General features: G+C 40.6%; 1 protein-coding gene across 1 annotated transcript; it reads right to left on the bottom strand.

Moving 5' to 3' along the window:
- Positions 1 to 1,688: 1,688 nt before the first annotated feature.
- On the bottom strand, positions 1,689 to 2,621 carry LOC103209825 (olfactory receptor 2A12). Its single transcript, XM_042782941.1, has 2 exons — positions 2,370 to 2,621; positions 1,689 to 2,324 (listed from the first exon to the last, which is right to left on the bottom strand). The coding sequence occupies exons 1-2, from the start codon at positions 2,619 to 2,621 to the stop codon at positions 1,689 to 1,691; spliced, it is 888 nt and encodes a 295-aa protein (XP_042638875.1).
- Between the last annotated feature and the right edge of the window lie 16,391 nt (positions 2,622 to 19,012).

The following is a 19,012-nucleotide window of genomic DNA, read 5'->3' as shown; positions in this document are numbered from 1 at the left end:
AAGAGGGGGGGCCTTCAACGAGATGGATTGACACGGTGGCTGCGATGATGGGCTCAAGTATAGCAGGGATTGTGGGGCTGGCGTGGGATTGGGCAGTGTTTCATTCTGCTGTGCATGGGGTCGCTATGAGTCAGAAACGACTCGACGGCACTTAACAACAACAACAATATGTTGTTGAAAAAGGCATTTGCAATGAATAAGTCATTAGTCTTGCAAAATTCTATCAAGCGATACCCAGCATTATTTCTGTCACCAAGGCCAACTACCAGTGATCCTTCTTTGTTTCCAACTTTTGCATTCCAGTCACAGTGATAATCAACACATCTTGATTGCCCATTCGGTCAATTTCAGACTTCAGAAGTTGGTTGAAATCTTCCAATTTCTTCATCTTTGGCTTTGGTGGTTGGTACCTTGATTTGAATAATAGTAGTATTAACTGGTCTTCCTTGTGTTGTTGTTGTTGTTATGTGCTGTTAAGTCGGACTGGACTCATAGCAACCCCTCCTTGGGTTTCCAAGGTGGTATCACTATGGAAGTAGATTGCCCAACCTTCCTTCCAAGGAGTGGCTGGTGCATTTGAAATGCCAGACTTCTGGTTAACAGTTAAGTGCCTTAGGCATTACGCTACCAGAACTCCCGGTCTTCCTTGTAGGCATATAGATATTATCTTATCACTGACAGCGTACTTCAGGACAGATCTTGAAACAGTCTTTGTGACAATGAATGCCACACCATTCCTCTTCAAGTTGTCATTCCCAGCATAGTAGATCATATGGTTGTCTGATTCAAATGGCCAAAACCAGTCCATTTCAGTTCACTAATGCCTAGGATATCGATCTTTATACATTTTTGACAACTTTTAATTTTCTTAGATTCATACTTCGTACATTCCATGTTCCAATTGTTAATGTATGTTTGCATCTGTTTCTACTCATTTTGAGTCGTGCCACATCAGCCAATGGACATTCCAAAAGCTTTACTCTATCCGTATTGTTAAGGTTGTCTCTACTCTAAGGAGTCAGTTCTTTCCCAGTCAAATTTTGAGTGGCTTCCCACCTGATGGGCTCATCCTCCAGCACTATATTGGATAAAGTTTCAGGGCTATTTGCTAAGTTTTTCAGTAATGTATCAGACAGTGTTTCACTGATATTCATAAGGTTTTACTGGCCAATTTTTTGAGAAGTGGATGGCCTCTTTCTTCTTCCGAGTCTGTCTTAGCCGAGAAGCTCTGCTGAAACCTGTCCATTGTGGTGGCATAGCCTCCAGCCTCACAGCAACAGGTAAGCCACCACAGGATGACAAATTGTCAGACAAGTTTGTCTCCCTTAGTTGTTCCTAACCCTCTACACCCCCCTACCTCAGGCCCCAGCCTTAAACATATATATAGAAATACTATACACACACACACACCACTCACACACACACACACACACACACCACTCACACACACAAACACACACACAAACACACACACACTCTTTTTTGTGTGATGTCTCATTTAGGATGTTTTTACCTTTAAACAACAAGATCACACTTAATATGGCTTAAATAGGAAGATTTATTTTCTCATTTTACGGGAAGTCTAAGGATAGAGAGCACAGGGGTGGTGAATTCTGGATCTCAACATGGCATCCAGAACACAGAATCCTAAGGCCCAAGCTCACACACAGGATGTCCAAAATCACCCCTCACATTGACCTCTGTTTCCACAGTGCTCTCCGCAAAGCACCTTTCACCTCTGCATTCCTCAAACTGTAGAGCAGAGGGTTCAGCATAGGGTTGAAAAGGCTGTAGAACAATGATAGGATCTTCCTCTGTTCTTGAGAATGGCTGGATTTGGGGGCCATGTAGATGACAATGGCACTGCCAAAGAAGAGCCCGACCACACAGAGGTGGGAGGAGCAGGTGGAGAAGGCCTTTCTGCGTCCCTCCCCAGACTGGATCCTCAGGATGGCAAAGAGGATGCGGGTGTAAGAGAGCAGCACCAGGCAGAGGGGTCCCACCAAGATAAACACGCAGGCTGCAAAAATCACCACCTGATTGAGCCAGGTGTCAGCACAGGCCAGCTTGAGGACAGACAGGACTTCACAGAAAAAGTGGTTGATCACATGAGGCCCACAGAAGGGCAGCCTCAGGAGGAGGACCACATGGACCAGGGCCAGGAGGAAGCTAAATGCCCAGCAAGTGGCAACCAGACCAGCACACACTCTCCAGCTCATGATGATGGTGTACTGCAAAGGGTGGCAAATGGCCACATATCTGTCATAGGACATCACCACCAAAACCATACACTCTGTAACAGCAAAAGCCAGATACAAAAACGTCTGAAGAATGCATGGACCCAAGGTGATGGATTTCTTCTGCATCACAAGGTTTGCTAGCATCTTAGGGACTGTGCTCGAGGCATAGGACATGTCAATAATGGCCAGGTGCGAGAGGAAGAAGTACATGGGGCTGTGCAGTCGGAGATCCAGCCAGATGAGCCCCAGGATGGTCCCATTTCCCATCATGGTGATGCTATAAAACAGCAAGAATAACCCAAAGAGGAAAACCTCCAGTGCTGGCTCAACCTGGAACCCCAGCAGGATGACTTCTGTGATCCAAGTCTGATTTCTCCCCATGTTCTCGTGACAGGGAAATGCAACGACAGAGTTAGGATGGAAATTTCAAAGCTGAGGCATAGAGGAAAAAGGGAAAATGATATGCTCATTATAGGTGAGGATTGATGCCAGAGACCACAATCAGTGGTTCATGGGTCCAATCCCTCCCTGAGGCCGGTGAGTTCGCCTCTAAGTTTCATAGTACTTACATGGCTTCATAAGTTTTGCGGTCTTTCATAGATGCTACAGCTTCATTTAAGAGCCCTGGTAGCACAATGGTAAAGCATTCGACTGCTACCCAAAGCTTGGTAATTTGAACCCACACAGCAGCTCCACCTAAAAAAGAGCTGGAGATCTGCTCCCATAAAGATGATGGCCTGGGAAACTCTATTGGGCAGGTGTACTCTGTTACAAAATGGCATCATGAGTAAGAATCAACTTTGTGGCATCTAAGAACAACAACATAGCTCCATTTGTCTCTAAAGAAACAGTTTTATAATTTAATTTTTCTAGGATTAAGAGGAAATATTAGAAAGTTCCAATAATAAAAGACAACTATCTACATAGAACAACTATTTAGTAATTCCAGTAGTCTTCTTTTACCAAAGATCTTTGTTGTGTTAATAGGGAGAGAATATTAACATTTCTGGATGTACAATTATAATGGTATGTAGGACCTAGAGACCCTCAGTTTACTATTAAAGTATCTTCCTCAATAAGAATGAAAGTAAACTCAGAGGTCAGTCAAATATATAAAAACAATAAGGAACATATAATTTGATAAAAAACATCTAGGTAAATTTAATCACTTATGGGGTTGTTGATGTTGTTATGTGCCATTGAGTTGGCCCCAACTCAGAGCAACCCCTCCTTGGGTTGCCAAGGCAGTATCACTACAGAAGTAGATTGCCCAACCTTCCTTCTGAGGAGTGGCTTGTGGGTTTGAACCGCCAGCCTTCTGGATAGCAGTCAAGTACCTTAGGCACTATCCTACCAGAGCTCCTACTTACCTATGAGGTAGAACATAATTATTTTGGTGTTTACAAGAATAATACTGCTTCTTTAAGAATAATTAGTAAGTCTACCCCTTAAATGAGGAGCTCTGGTAGCATAGTGCCTAAGGCACGTGACTGCTATGCAGAAGGCTAATGGTTCAAACCCACCAGCCACTCCTTGGAAGGAAGTTGGGCAATCTACTTCCATAATGATACTGCCTCGGAAATAAAAGGAGGGGTCACTATGAGTCAAGTCTGACTCAACAGCATAACAACAACAACTCCTTAAATGAGAAATTTGACAAGTAGTTAAAGAGTATAGATATTCTTGAAAAGAGCTGAAATACTGAATAAGTTCAAGTTTGTTAGAATATTTCATTAAATTTGGATTTTAGCAATTATAGGAAATCACCAAAAGAATGAACAGAAGTTATGATTTCCAAGATGACAGAGACACAAACAATACATTTTTAAAAATGATTCAATAGAAAACAGAGTCTATAAAGGAGAAAAAGAAAGCAAATAAATTGTTTGATAAACAGGAAACACAAAACAAAGTGGTGTAAAGCAGTTCCTGAATAACAATGATCACATTACATGTAAATGTATTATAGTCACCCATTAAAAGATAGAGATCTTCATATTAGATTTAAAACATAAGATCCAGTTATAAATTTCCTACAGGAGTCACACCCAAGTATAAGTACAAACAAAAAGTTTGAAAATGAAGTAATGGAAAACATGCTCTGGGCAAACAGGAACTGGTAGTACATTCTTGATATCACATCAAACACCGACAGGCACAGAGAAGATAAACCATGCTAATGATGAGAGGATGAGCCCAGGAAGATCTTCCGCTTCAGTTTCCTAAAGCTTAGCCAACGTCAAATGGAAGCAATTTCTTCAATCTGAAAAAAAGTATATCCTCAAAAGCCTACAGAAACATTCTTCATAGTAAAATGTTAAAAAGTTTCCCCTGAGTTAGGAAGTGAGCATAAGGGACCAGTTCAAACAGGTTCAGTCATGGCTGAAGTTCAAATGGCTCAGTCATGGCTGAAGGAGTGAAATTGGAATAGATCCTAATTTTTTAAAATTTAGGTGAAGTAAATCAATAATCAGAGTGGTAAACATTATAGGTCAAAGCCCTGGAATAGGATGTTTGGAAGAGGCATAATAAGCCCTTTCAGAAGCCTGATGCAGGAAACTGGAATATTGCCAGGACTGTAGAGAGAAACACACATTCAGAATGGTGCAGCCAGCTGCCATCTTTGAGCAGGTCATTGTCGTTTCTGATTCTTCCAGTCAAGAGATGCTGTTGCTAAGTAACACAGACCCTGCTTTTTGTTTTCTAAGAGGGAAATTAAATTTCTAGCAGGGCTCATACACCAAACCAAACTCAAAGCCATAGAGTTGATTCCAATTCATAGTGACCTCCACTGGGTTTCCAAGGCTGTAAATCTTTATGGAAGCTGATCACTCCATCTTCCTTCCACAGAGTGGCTGGTGAGTTGGAATTGCCAGTCTCTTGATTAGCAGGCAAATGCCTTAACCATTACACCACCAGAGTTCCTTTCCAGTAGGGTATCAAATCTTAATTTGTCTTGTTCTGGCTTCCATTCAGATTCACGTACATTTTACAGATCTGGACACTTCTAGCTTCACTGTGTTGGTGGGCTGACCCAGGAAGAACCATTTCAAAGCTCCGTATTTAACACTAACTCAAGATCTACCCAATAGTAAGGCAAATAGGTCATAAGGATTTAAAAGGAGAAAACACAGACAATGCTATTGTAAATTGTGTATGCACAATACAAAAAGGGTGCTAAAATGGGCTATTATAGTTAATCAAAGAATATACAAAATTCCCGGATTCAGTGTCAGTGTACAAAACGGAGAGATGTATGTATTGTGTTTCTGGTTTGGAATTTTTGTTAAGATCCCAAATCTCTCAAAATTAACCTACAAGCTGAACAAACTCCAAATCAGATTCTGAACAGGTTTTGTAATGGAAATTTATGATCTTGTTCTAAGTTTTATGAAAGTACCAAGATCATGTAGAGCCAAGGCCAACCTGAAGAAGAACAAAGCAGGAGGACTTACTCCAGAGAGTATCAGGACGCATGCACAGCTACAGCGATTAAGCCAACGTGGTATCGGGTGCAGGATAAACAAAGAGACCAATGAAACAGCATGGTTAACTCAGAAATCCAGAAATGCACGCCACACTTGATCCCAGACAGAAGGCAAATGGGCAAATGCAATGTATTGGTGTTGACTGGCCATCAAGCTACTTCTTAGAGTGACAAATACACGTATTGTGAACAGAGAAAACAACCCAGAGTGTTGCTCAAAGCTGGTTCACCAGCCTCCCGGGGAAGCTGAGCCACCAGGGAGAATAAGGGCGAGTCCACAAGCCTTCATCCGATGTTGCTGCCTGTCTTTAAGATCAGGGTCTCGGTCTGTGTTAGGTGGTAATTGGCATCAGCACAGCCATGAGAAAGCCTCCCTGGCGGCGGCTGGTGCAGCTGCCCATGTTGTGCTGTCCTCCTGTCCTGAGACGGTCTGTTCTAGGCAGTCGCTGCTTCTTCAATGTCCAGTCTCCCTTCTACACAAATCCACAAATTGACGCATTCATCAAAACTCCTATAGCTTCCCTCCTTTTGCTAAGAGCACCATGATGGCATCGTCTGGTTTGTTGGGTCCCAAGTAGACTTAGAAGGCTGTCTGATGGCTGTCTTCCTCCATCTTCTATCTCTAGGACGCTCTTGGTCACCTGGTACAACTTGTAAACCCAACTCCCCAGGATCAATACCTCTAAAATTGATCTTACAATTTAGGCATCTTGCCACCATAGGTTAAAAGAATACTTTGGTCACATAGTATACTATGTAAGAATATGCCTTATGTGATAACACAATTTTCATACATACTTTGAAAAAGATAGCACTAACAGCATAGGGCTTTTTCCCGTAAAATTTATTTTCTTAGAGCTTTTCCTCATTTCACTTCATGCCTACAGAATTGATCAGGGCTAATTCTGGCTTGGAGCTCTGGTGGTGTAGTGCCTAAGGCATTTGACTGCTCACCAGAAGATTCAAGCCCACCAGCCACTCCATGGAAGGAAGACTGGGCAATCTACTTTTATAAAGACTTATGGCCTTAGAAACCCAAAGGGGGTGGCTGTGAGTTGGAATTGACTCAATAGCAGTGAGTTCCCCTCCTCCAAGCTTGCTACAGTAAAGAAATCCTTTGATTCTAACATCTACTACAAGGAGCCCTGGTGGCACGGGGGTTAAGTGCTCAACTGCTAATTGCAAGGCGAATGTTCAAACCCACTAGCCTCTCCATGTGAGAAAGATACATCAGTCTGTCTGCTTCCACAAACATTTACAGCCTTGGAAAGTCTATGGAAACTCAGTTCTACTCTGTTCCTTGTGGTTGCTCTGAGTTGGAATCGATTAGGGGGCAATAGGGTTGGTTTTGTTGTTTTTGAATACTACCTTAGTAGATTCTGACTGCTTTGAGTCTAAAGCCACCCCCCAAAAATTAGTCACTGCCATTGAGTTGATTCTGACCCACAGTGACCCTTTAGGACAGAGTAGAATGGACCCATAGGGTTTCCAACGTTGTAAATCTTTACAGAAGCAGGCTGCCTCATTGTTTTCCCACAGAGCAGTCGGTGGGTTTGAACCACTGGCCCTGAATGCTTTAACCACTACGCCACGCCGGCTCCTCTGAAGCAAAGGAAGAGGTTGTCTAGGGTCCTTTCCAGACCTCCTGTCAGCTGACCATTCATTCTCTTTCTCTATACAGCAAAGGACCAGGAAAATGAACGTAAAAGTAAAACTACTACAAGGCCAACAACGGGATAAATAGGGCCGAATCAGTGCGGTTTGGAGGAAGCTGCCGCCAGTGCTGAATGATGGGAATGTGTTGCTTTTATTTTTATTCTTTCCCAAATTTAAGAACAACACAGTTCTGATACTTCTCAAAAACTGCTTCTTAAAAGTGACTTAAAAAGTCCTTGTCAGATGTAGAGAGTAAAAAATACTTTTGAAAAAAAATTGTTTAAAAAAGCAAAATTTTCACTTTGTAGCCAGATGTAGAACACAGGTGACACTAAGATTATTTCTGTAAGAAGTTTTACAGATACATCTTTTTCCCAAAGCTGGGTGATAGTGGTAGTCAGTTTATCCCACCTGGGGATCTGAGAGGGGGATTTCCTAGCGTGAGGGCAACCATTCCTAAGAGTAACCTTTGCAACACCAGGAAGAAATCGTCTGACCCCTCACCGGCTTTGCTGCTACCGCAGGAAGTGATGATAAAAGCCTTTATCAAAGAGCTGTAGGATGTCTACCTGCCTCCCATGAACACCTCCTCCTGGGCGGCAGGGAGAGGACTCCATCTTTCTCACTTCCCCAGCTGGAGGGTACTTCTGGGATGGAGTGGGAGCGGACACTTCTCAGCAGAGGGAGGAAGGAGTGAGAGGCCACTGGGCAAGTTACATGGCACCCCTGGAGTCACCTTCATTTACAAAAAGAAGAAGAAAGGTGGGACCGTTCTTAGGCCCTTTTGGGTCACAACACAGAGCCAGGGGCATCTATTCCCACAGCTGTGCCCAGGAGGGGCAGGACTGAGAGGAGTTCTGACAGAGTGGGTGTCAGATGTCAAGCTGTGGCCCTGAAGTGTGAGGAAGGCATCTTCCCATCTCCTTCCTAAACCTGGTGGCTCCTGCCAGCCTCCTTCCCCTTCTCCAGGAAACCATTACTCTGGGTAAACGATGACTTACACCCAGAGGTGCAGCTTCTGGTATTTCCCTCAAATGGGGCGTGCGTCCCCAGGAACACTCACAGAGGTGGGGAAGGTGGCAGCTGAATCGCCTGGTCCCTGAAGCAGGTTCAGTGGGCCCTCGTGATGCCCTTTTCTGTCCTGACGATTGGGACAGGGCCCCGGGATGCTGAGGAGGCTTCTGGGTGGAGAGACTTGGACTCTGATCATCTAAGACCAACCAGTTCCCCCGGAGACGTATCACGGAGCCCAGGGACTAACTATGAAGGGTCACGCCATTCCCTGTCATGCCTGCAGAGCAGCGAGGAAGCTGCCCACCTCCTCTTGGCTCTCCAGTGTTGAAATTTCTGTATGTGTTTATGCAGAAAAGTGAGAACTCAAGACAAATGGAGGATGGTTCACACTCTGGAAAATCTGCCTGAATTTCATCAAGCCCTGCTATATGGATTACGTCACATGGTGCAATCCTCAAGTATTTGGATTTACTGTGTACCAACCCTCAATTGTGCCAAGCTTGATATTCTCCTTATGGAAAGGTGATAAATGTGACCCCCAGGGAGCTTGTTAAGGCAGGCTCCACAGAAATAGATCCCCCCAAGGGAGAGAAATATGTTTGTCTGATCAAAAGCATTACTGTGAAAGGAAAGATCAAAAATTTCCACTGCATGTATTTTTTCCTAACTTTGAACTCAGGGGTTGAATCCTGTGCCCCTGTGCTTATCTGTCCCTGGCTTCTGGCCACCCCCTAATTCTTTGTTCCATTCCAAATATGTACCCTACATTTACTTTGGACCTTTTCTTAACCTCTCTGTTCTAATAACTTAGGTGTTCAGTTGAATTTAGACGGGAAATTGCTTGCCTCTGCCCACACAGTTGGAGGCACACACGCAAGTGGAGTGGCTGAGATCATTTTAAATTCATGACTGTTCAACTCAGTTGGGGCCTTGACACCCACATAAAGTCACATTAAATACCTCTGCTCTAGTCTAACTACCCTTGTCATTGTTTCATGGTTTTTCCCTGAAAAACTCCAGTAAATTCTCCCTTTCACCCTCTCGGCTAATGCCTGAGAGCAAAACACAAAATATATAAGCCTTCACATGAGAATTCCCACAATATTGGCTATATGTAGGTCCTGGCATCATTTGAGTTAATTTTGCACATGGTATGGGATAGGGGTCCAACTTTGTTCTGTTGTGTGTGAAAATCCAGTTACCCTACACCATGTGTGGAAGAGAAAATTCTTTCCCGTTGAGTGACTTCTTACCCTTGTCAAAAATCAATTGGCCACAGATATGTGTGGGTTTGTTTCTGGACTCCCTTTTACCCCTTGATCTCTATGTCTGTTCTTAACCAGTACCATACTCTTTTAATTACTGTAGCTTGGTGTTCTTGTTGTTTTTAGGTGTTGTCAAGTTGGTTTCAGCTCATAGCGACCCTGTGTACAACAGAACAAAACACTGCCAGGTTCTTCACCAGCCTCACAACAGTTGCCATGTTTGAGCCAATCATTGCAACACATTTCTCCAATGCAATATGTCATTTTTTTCTCTTTTTTAAAAAAATCACATTTATTTCAGTTTCTAGTTTCATTTTAAATTAAAGCTGTTGGACAATTTTTTATAAATTAAAATCCATATCAGAGATGGAGAAAACATTAATAAGACACTAAAGAATAGGAGTGAAAAAATTACTGGACTCTGCATTTACAAAAGCCATGATTTAATAGGAAAAAAAATCCAGTTATACTACTTATTCAAGTTAGCTCTTCTGATTATCATACATTTTCATTTTCATGTAATTTACCTGTTTTCACACAATGACTATGTCCAACAAAATTTAAGCTTTTCTTTAAAAAACCCACTGTCATTGAGTCGATTGTGACTCACAGCAACTCTATAGAAGCAGGACTGCCCCACGGGGTTTCCGAGGGTGTAATCTTTACTGGAACAGACTGCCTCATCCTTCTTCTGCAGAGTGGCTGGGGGGTTCAAATGCGACCTTCTGGTTAGCAACAGAATGCCTTAACCACTGCACCACCAGAGCTTCTTGGCCATGTCAGCTTTCTTTACCACTTACTAATTAAATGACACATAACAACAGCAACAACAATTATTACTTAGCTGTTATTTATAAAACTTCCTTAAAAGAAAACTTAAAATTTTAATTTTCACTTTGAAACTGATCAAAACTGTGGGACATTACCACGAGTCAAAACAAAGAATGGACTGATAAATAAGTGGTATGTGTATCATCAGCAATGATCTGACCAATTAACTATTTCACATTTCTGTTTAGCACAAGCAAGAAAAAACTGGTTCCAAGATACTATAATGTTTGGCATTTTAAATGCAAGCTTTAAATCATAGCTTTATTCTTCTCAACAAAATCACCTCTAAGAAAAGGTTCCTAAGTATATTGTTGTATCCCATCAGTGATATTCTACATGGTTAAGATATTAAGAGAACTCTTTGTAAGATTGTTGTTGTTGTTGTTATTTGCCGTCGAGTCGGCCCCGACTCATAGCGACCCCTCCTTGGGTTTTCGAGGCAGTATCACTGCGGAAGTAGATTGCCCAACCTTCCTTCCGAGGAGTGGCTGGTGGGTTTGAACCACCAGCCTTCTGGTTAGCAGTCAAGTGCCTTAGGCACTATGATGCAGACTGATAATTATATTAACAATATAAGGCTAAAATCAACACAGAAAACAGAAACTCTTACTAATACAGTTTTGCTTTGAGAAAGCCAGAAATGATTCCAATAATCAAGCAAGAATGAGAAAAGATGTGATTAGTATACTGTATCTTTTTTAACCCAAAGCACACCTTTCATGTCAGAGAGGACAATTTTCACTATTATATTCATAATTTCCTTGGTCCAAAACTGGGCCCTAATTAAGCCATTATGTGAAGAGACTTCATTATCTAAAGTTGCTTCTCCCCATAGGATGTTTTCATTTCAGTCCATATGCTGCAAAACAGTAACTGATAAGTGACTAGGTCAGTTACACAGAATTTGTAGCATAATAAATACTAATTTACAATAACTGCTGACAGACACCAACAGACTTCTACACCCAAGACTAAATGTTACTACAGTTATTGAGGTCAGAACTAGCACGATTCTTCCACATGGTCAGACTTTGTTTACTAAACAATGCTGTCATAACATCCAAGGAAGAAAAACCTTAGTGGGGTAGAAACAGCTCAGTGGCCGCCACCGGCTTCCCCTACATGGCATCCAGACCCGGGTGCGACCCCACTCCCAACTCATTTGATTTCTTGACTGCTGCTGTCTTGGGTGTTGATTGTGGATCCAAGTAAAAGGAAATCCTTGACAACTTTAATCTGCTCTCCATTTATCATGGTGTTGCTTATTGGTCCAGTTGTGAGAATTCTTGTTTTCTTTGTGTTGAGGTGCAGACCATACTGAAGTCTTTGATCTTCTGTAAGTACTTCAAGTTCTCTTCACTTTCAGCAAGCAAAGTTGTGTCCTCTGCATATCACAGGTTGTTAAGGAGTCCTCCTTCAATCCTGATGCCATGTTCTTCACATAATGCAGCTTCTTGGATTATTTGCTCAGCACACAGATTGAATAAGCATGGTGAAAGGATACAACCTTGACACACATTTTTCTATATTTAAAATCACTGTGTATGCCCTTGTTCTGTTTGAACAACTGCCTCTTGGTCTATGTACAGCTTCCACAGGAGCACAATAAAGTGTGCTGCAATTCACGTTCTTCACAACAGTATCCATAATGTATGATGATCCACACAGTGGGCTGCTGCTGCACAGCTGATAAATCACAGGCAAACAGCTCAAGGCTTGATTTTTTCCTTCAGTTCTTTCAGCTTGAGAAATGCTGAGCATATTCCTGCCTTTTGGTTTTCTACCTCCAGGTCTTTTCACATTTCATTATAAACTTTATTTTACCTTCTCAAGCAGCCCTTTGAAATCTTCTGTTCAGCTCTTCTACTTCTTCATTTCTTCTATTTCCTTTAGCTACTCTCTGTTCAAGAGGAAGTTTCAGAGTCTCTTCTGACATCCATTCTGGTCTTTTCTTTCTTTCTTGCCTTTTAATGATGCTTTTAATCATGCTTTCTTCATGTATTATGCCCTTGATGTCATCTCACAACTTGTCGGATCTTTAGTCATTAGTATTCGACACATAAAATCTTGAGATGGTCTGTAAATTCCAGTGGGATATACTCAAGCTGGTACTTTGGCTCTCAGGGACTTGGTTCACTTTTCTTCGGTTTCAACTTGAACTTCCTTATGAGCACCTGGCTTTGCAGGCATCCCTTGGCCTTGTTCAGACTGCTATTGAGCATCTCCATCATCTCTGTCTACAGATGTTGTCAACATGATCCCTGTGTATCCCATCCAGTGAGCGTCATGTGTATAGCTGCAATTTATGTTTTTTGGAAAAAAAAATTCCAGTGAATAAGTCATTAATCTTGCACAATTCTATCATGTGATCTCCAGTATCATTTCTATCACCAAGACCCTATTTTCCAACTATTGATCCTTCTTCTTTTCTTCCAATTTTCACATTATAATCATCAGTAATTATCAATACATTTTGATGGTGTTTGATCAATTTCATACTGCTGAAGTTGGTAAAAATTTTCTATTTTTCATCTGTGGCATTAGTGGTTGGTACCTAAATTTGACCAATGGTCATATTAACTGGTTTTCCTTGTAGGCATATGGATATTATCCTATGACTGACATCGTTGTACTTCAAGATAGATCTTGAAATGTTGTTTTGGACAATGAATGTGATGCTGTTCATTTTCAATTTTTCATTCCCTGCAGAGTAGGGCATATGATTGTTAGACTGAAAATGGCCAACACCAGCTCCACTTTAGTTTACTCATGAATAGGATATCAATCTTTATGCATTCCATTTCATTGTTGGAGAACTTCAAATTTTCCTAGATTCATACATCATATATAATGGATGTTTGCCACTGTGTCTTGTCATTTTGAGTCATGCCGCATCAGCAAATGATGGTCCTGAAAGCTTTACTCCATCCACATCAGTAAAGCTGACTCTACGTTAAGGAGGCAGCTATTCCCCAGTCATGTTGAGTATCTTCCAACCTGAGGGGGCTCATCTTCTGGCACTAAATAAGACAATGTTCTACTGCTATTCAGAAGGCTTTCACTGGTTGATTTTTTTCAGAAGTAGATCTAGTTCTAAAAAATCTACTTTAAAGAAAAAAGTTTGTTGAATCCTGTCCACCATGGGCAACCCTGCTGGTGTTTGAACTGGTATAGCTTCCAGCATCAGCTCAACACATGAGCCCTCATAGTACAACAAATCAACAGATGAGCAAATGAGTAGCTTGGTAGTAACTTTTAAATTACAAAGTGTGAGTCCTCCAAATTTGTTCTTTTTCAAAGTTGTTTTGTTCCATACGAATTTGAGGATTAGCTTTCCCAATTTTTTTTTTTTTTAAAAAAGGTTCTTGGAATTTTGATAGTATTGTTTTGAATCTGTAGATTGCTTTGGGTGATATTGAGATCTTAACAATATCAAGTCTTCTAATCCATGAACCATAAATTTCTTTCTATATATTTAGGCTTTCTTTGATTTCCCTCAGAAACGCATTGAATTTTCAGTGAACAAGTCTTTCACCTTCTTAAGTTAATTAAGTTAAATTTATTCCTAAGTATCTTATTCTATTAGTTGCTACTGTGAATAAATTTGCTTTCTTAATTTTTGGATTGTTCATCACACAACCAATATTTTTGTGTGGAGCTAGTAACCTGCAACTTTGCTGAACTTATTTGTTTACTCTAACAGCTTTCTTTTGGATTCTTTGGGATTTGTTGTATATGGGACCAGATAATCTGCCAATGGTGATGCTTCTTTCTTTCAATTTAGGATACATTTTATTTCTTTTTCTTGTTCTTGCTAGAACTTCCAGTACAATGCTGACTAACAGTGGTGAAAGCAGGCATCCTTTCACTCTTTTAAGAGTTTTAGCTCTTACATTTTGGTCTTATATTTTGGTCCATTTTGAGTTTCTTTTCTTTTTCTATTTGTATATGGATGACGTAGGGGTCCAACTTACTTCTGCATTAGCTCTACAGTTGTTCCAGTACCATCTCTAGAAAATAAAACTATTTCTTTTCTGTTGAATTGTCTCAGCACCTTTATTGAAAATCTCTTGATAAATGGAGAAAAGATTGAAATTTTCAAGGATTTGATTTCCCTTGGATCCACAATCAATGCCCATAGAAGCAACAGTCAAGAAGCCAAATGACAAATGACATATTGCATTGGACAAATCTGTTGCAAAAGACCACTTTAAAGTGTTAAAAAGCAAAAATGTCACTTTGAAGACTAAGATATGCCTAACTCAGGCTCTGGTATTTTCATTTGCCTCATATGCATGTGAAAGCTGGACAATGAATAAGGAAGACTGAAGAATTGATTCCTTTGAATGATGGTGTTGGTGAAGAATATTGAATATACCATGACCTGCCAAAGAAATCTGTGTTGAAGAAATATAGCCACAGTGCCCCTTAGAAGTACGGATGGTGAGTCTTCATCTCACGTACTTTGGACATGCTATCAGAAGAAAACAGTCCCTGGAGAAGGAGATAATGCTGGGTAGAGTAGAGGGTCAGTGAAAAAGAGGAAGATACTCAGTGAAATGGATTGACGCAGTGGCCGCAACAAGGGCTCAAGCACGGGAATGATTGTAAGGGATGCACTGGACAAGGCAATACTTTGTTCTGTTGTACGTAGGGTCACGTGAGTCAGAAATGACTCACCGACACCTAACAACAACAAAAGTTCCTTTATTTTTGAGAACAAGAATTGATTTATATAAAAGCACCATGATATTTTCTCAGTTGCACTCCTCAGAGTTGTCAAATGGGGTCTGTCCATTCCCATTTCAGAAGGAAGAGAAAATAGTAGTCATAGATCTTGGGGGGTCATGACCATCCCCGTCCCTCATGCACAGAATCTCTGAAATTACAAGTAGAGATGCTTCCTAGGTGAGGATTTTCCTTATTTGTGCTCCAGTTAAATCTTCCAAAACAGGGTTTAACAAGTCTCTTTGGGATACCTTTGCCTCTTCCCTGACTCCTTAACACACTCCCCAAGGCTTCTGCAGGTCTTACTACCTGGCCTTACTTTATGAACTATATTCCTTGTGGAGACTAGATGGGGGGGGGGGGGGGGGAAGCACATGGGATACATATTAAGTCTCCTTCTCAGTCGGGTGTAACATAAAACTCAATCAACACTAAGAGGATGGGTATAGCATATGGGTTCCACCTGCCTAAAAGTATACTTAATCTATTTGGAGAATTCAGGGGTTGAGAAATTTTGGTATATTTGAAACCATAATAAATTTAAGCTGTGGTAACTGTAAATAAAATATCAAAGAGTCATAGGCATCATTCTAATATTTCTGAAATTTATAAGCTTAAAGGGAGTGAAGAATTCATAGACCCTGTCATCTGACCATGAACGTTTCCCTCGGAAGACCAGAGATAAGTCCAGAGGGAGAGCCATTTCCCTGGAAAGCAGCAGATACCAGTTTATACAATGATCAGTTGTCCCTCCCTCATCACCAGACTCACAGAAGCGTGGCGAGAGGTGGTTGAGCTAAGCAAATATACAAGCACCTCTCCAGTGAGAAATTTGGTCTCCATTGGGACACTTTGTCTTCCAAGAAGATCCTTGGAAAAAAGTTTCGATACTGACTTAGAGATGTTTTTTTTTTTTTTCTTAGTTTTGAAGCTTCACCCAACTCAGATCCTGATTGCCTTCTTTCATTTGGTTGTAAGTATGAGGTAAATTTGTTATATTATCTAGTCTTTATTCACCAGGCAGTTTCAGATAGGCTATAGTGAAAATCCATAAAATGTAGCTGGTATTGTCTGTTGACACCAAATTTCTGCTATTTTGGGATTTATGTACTAGAATGATTTAATTGAAAGTTGTCATTGTTTTTATTTTTTTAATGTACTGTTTTTCCATTCAAGTGTATGAAATCCAAGGAATATTCGATGCTATAAACTTACACTTTTTGTTTCAAGGATGAGAAATTTCCTTATATATTTTTTGAGTTTTGTAAACATTCTCTGTCTCAGGTACCTGAAATCAAAGGAGTTCTACTTGTTTCCAAAGTACACTTTGTGTTACTTGGACAGGAGTGCTCCCAGTTGTGCTCCCATTGTGTTACAAGAAAGATAATTTTCTCATTATGTTCTCTGCAGGAGAAAATGGTATATCAATTCTCCCATTGAACTACAAGTCAAAGGAGTTTGACATGATATGCAACTACATTTTGTGTTACGTGGACTGGAAAGTTCACCGTACATTTTCAGAATAAGAAAACAATGTCCTATTTTTCCTTTTCATGTATATGAGTTCCCAAGAGTTTTACAAGTTATCAAAGAACACTTTCTGTTACAAGTATTGGAGACTTCCCAATACATTTTCTGAAGGGGAAAAGAAAGTACTGTGTTTCCCATTCTAGTACATGAGGTCAAAAGAGACTGACATGTTATCAAAATACATGTTGCGTGACATTGTTTTTAGATGCATATAAATGGGTAATCTGCTTTGCTTCATTTATTGTGGAATTTCTTCTTTAAATTGTAAGGTAGAACATCCCTGTGAGGGATTTGATTGTAAAAGTTTCTATTGCCTCCTGAAATTAGGTTGGGTTTTTGATGGATTAATGGGCCTAACCTGCCACCAAATGTGTTCATGTTGTAGAAGAAGAGATTTTGAAAGTTCTGTTTTGGGATGTGAACTTCCTTTGGCTGAGTTAAACACGTGAATGTCTTTTCTGTGAATTGTCTTGTCGATCCAAGCCGATTAGATATGTCAACCTGTAGGAACCATCTTGCACGTCTTTAGCACAAGAGTGCACAACGTGTGTGTGTGTGTGTGCAGGACGGAGCATACGTTTAGTAATCCCCCTGGCTTTTATATTTTGTGATTAGCCTCCTACAGAGAGCAGGAGGATAAGGTGATGCTTATCGATCCTTCTCATTGTTTTGTGCCTTCATCGTGTGATTTTTATGCTTACATTCCTATCTTCATTGGCTCCAAATCTTAAGAAATTTGATGGGAAAATGGACAGTATTTTCCTGTCTAACTTATGGCCGCTGAACTGTATTGTTGGAAGGGACCCTAACATCCCTTTAGTTCAACTTCTCACATGATACTGGAATCCCACCTTAAAGAGTTGGTTACTCAGTTTCTGGTTTAAAACTTTCACTGACAGTTAAATCCTAATAAAAATAACCAGTTTTCAAGGAGATGGTTCCAATTTATAAAATTAATTCTTGGACAAAAACAATATCTTCTTACAATAATTTCCACTATGAATTCTATTCTTTTCTTTGAAGCAAGGCAAAGTTTTTCTCACTTATGCTAATGAATTCTTTCAAATATTAATTTACAAAAAAACTTGAATGGGAGTTCATAGACAGGCACTTGGTTAGGAAGTTTTCTAGGATTCTTACTTGAGTGAAGTCCAGATGGATTCTGGGTGGAAGGAGCATATGAAGATAGACAGGTAAGAAAGCAGAAACAATGGTTTAGAACATACAATGTTTCTAGCCTCAGAATACTCACTCTGTTGTGGAAGGATTTTAAAAAATTTTGATAAACTAACACAAACTAAAGCTTTGCATAAGTGAAACTTAATTAAATATTTTACTTTAGAGTTGAGAAGATATCAAACATGTTGGAGATCCATACCTGTGAGTGTACAGTTAGAGCTGAAGTTCTAAGCTTGGATGAATATCAGTAACTTTTTAAACTCCAGGACATAGCTCATCATGAAGGTACTTAATGGGTTGATTTCGACCAGCATTTTTTTCAAATTAAGGGAGTAGAACAGAGTAGATTAGACCAGAGTTGAATAGATAGTAATAAATATGTTGCACCTAGTGGGAACTCAAGTATATGGATATTTGCATGTGTATGTATTGGGTAGACATTTCTTACCATGGGATGTGGCAAACATTTGGAAAAATTCTGATATAGATAAATATGGTGAGAGATATACACTGACATAGAATGTAAATATACACATAAGTACAACAGAGATGACCCTTGTGACCTTCCGGTCATGAGACACAGGATCATATTAGACAGTCTCTGAGTACAAAAGCCCAAGCACAATGGCACCTGTTGTCAACCCAACCAAAGAGATGGAAAACCACCACTGTCTCGAGTCAAGATTGTGCTCTTAATATGTATCAGAAGCCTAAAAAGTTATGATGAAGTGAAGGTATGCATTTGTGAGAAAACCTAATAGAAAGAACACTGAGATTCTCCGCACCCTCCCTCCATGCTCAGATGGGAGTATGTGACCCACACACACAGTCACCCTTATGGATGTATGCCCACTGTGGTAGAGAAATACACTTGGGAAAATCCTGATACAATCACCACAAGCCTCAGGACAGTGTCACCACCACGAAGGCCCTTTAGTTGTTAGCATACTTTGAACTCTGGCGAAAGTTGCTTTGGAAGTAGAGGTCAGATAAACTGAATACTGTAATGGACCACTAAAAAGAAAGGGGGGGAACCTTGGTGGCATAGTGCCTATGGCATTTGACTGCTAATCAGAAGGCTG

Source organism: Orycteropus afer, unplaced genomic scaffold, assembly GCF_000298275.1.
Source record: "Orycteropus afer afer isolate SDZICR_OR568_19922 unplaced genomic scaffold, OryAfe1.0 scaffold00536, whole genome shotgun sequence".
Lineage (NCBI taxonomy): Eukaryota > Metazoa > Chordata > Mammalia > Tubulidentata > Orycteropodidae > Orycteropus > Orycteropus afer.
Note: the sequence above shows the minus strand (reverse complement) of the source record. Positions and strands in the feature narration are given on the sequence as shown.

Coding starts and splice junctions, on each gene's coding strand:
- LOC103209825 (XM_042782941.1), bottom strand. CDS start 2,621: ATGGGGAGAAATCAGACTTGGATCACAGAAGTCATCCTGCTGGGGTTC. Junction 2,325..2,369: donor CTAAGATGCTAGCAAACCTT/GTGATGCAGAAG, acceptor TGCATTCTTCAG/ACGTTTTTGTATCTGGCTTT.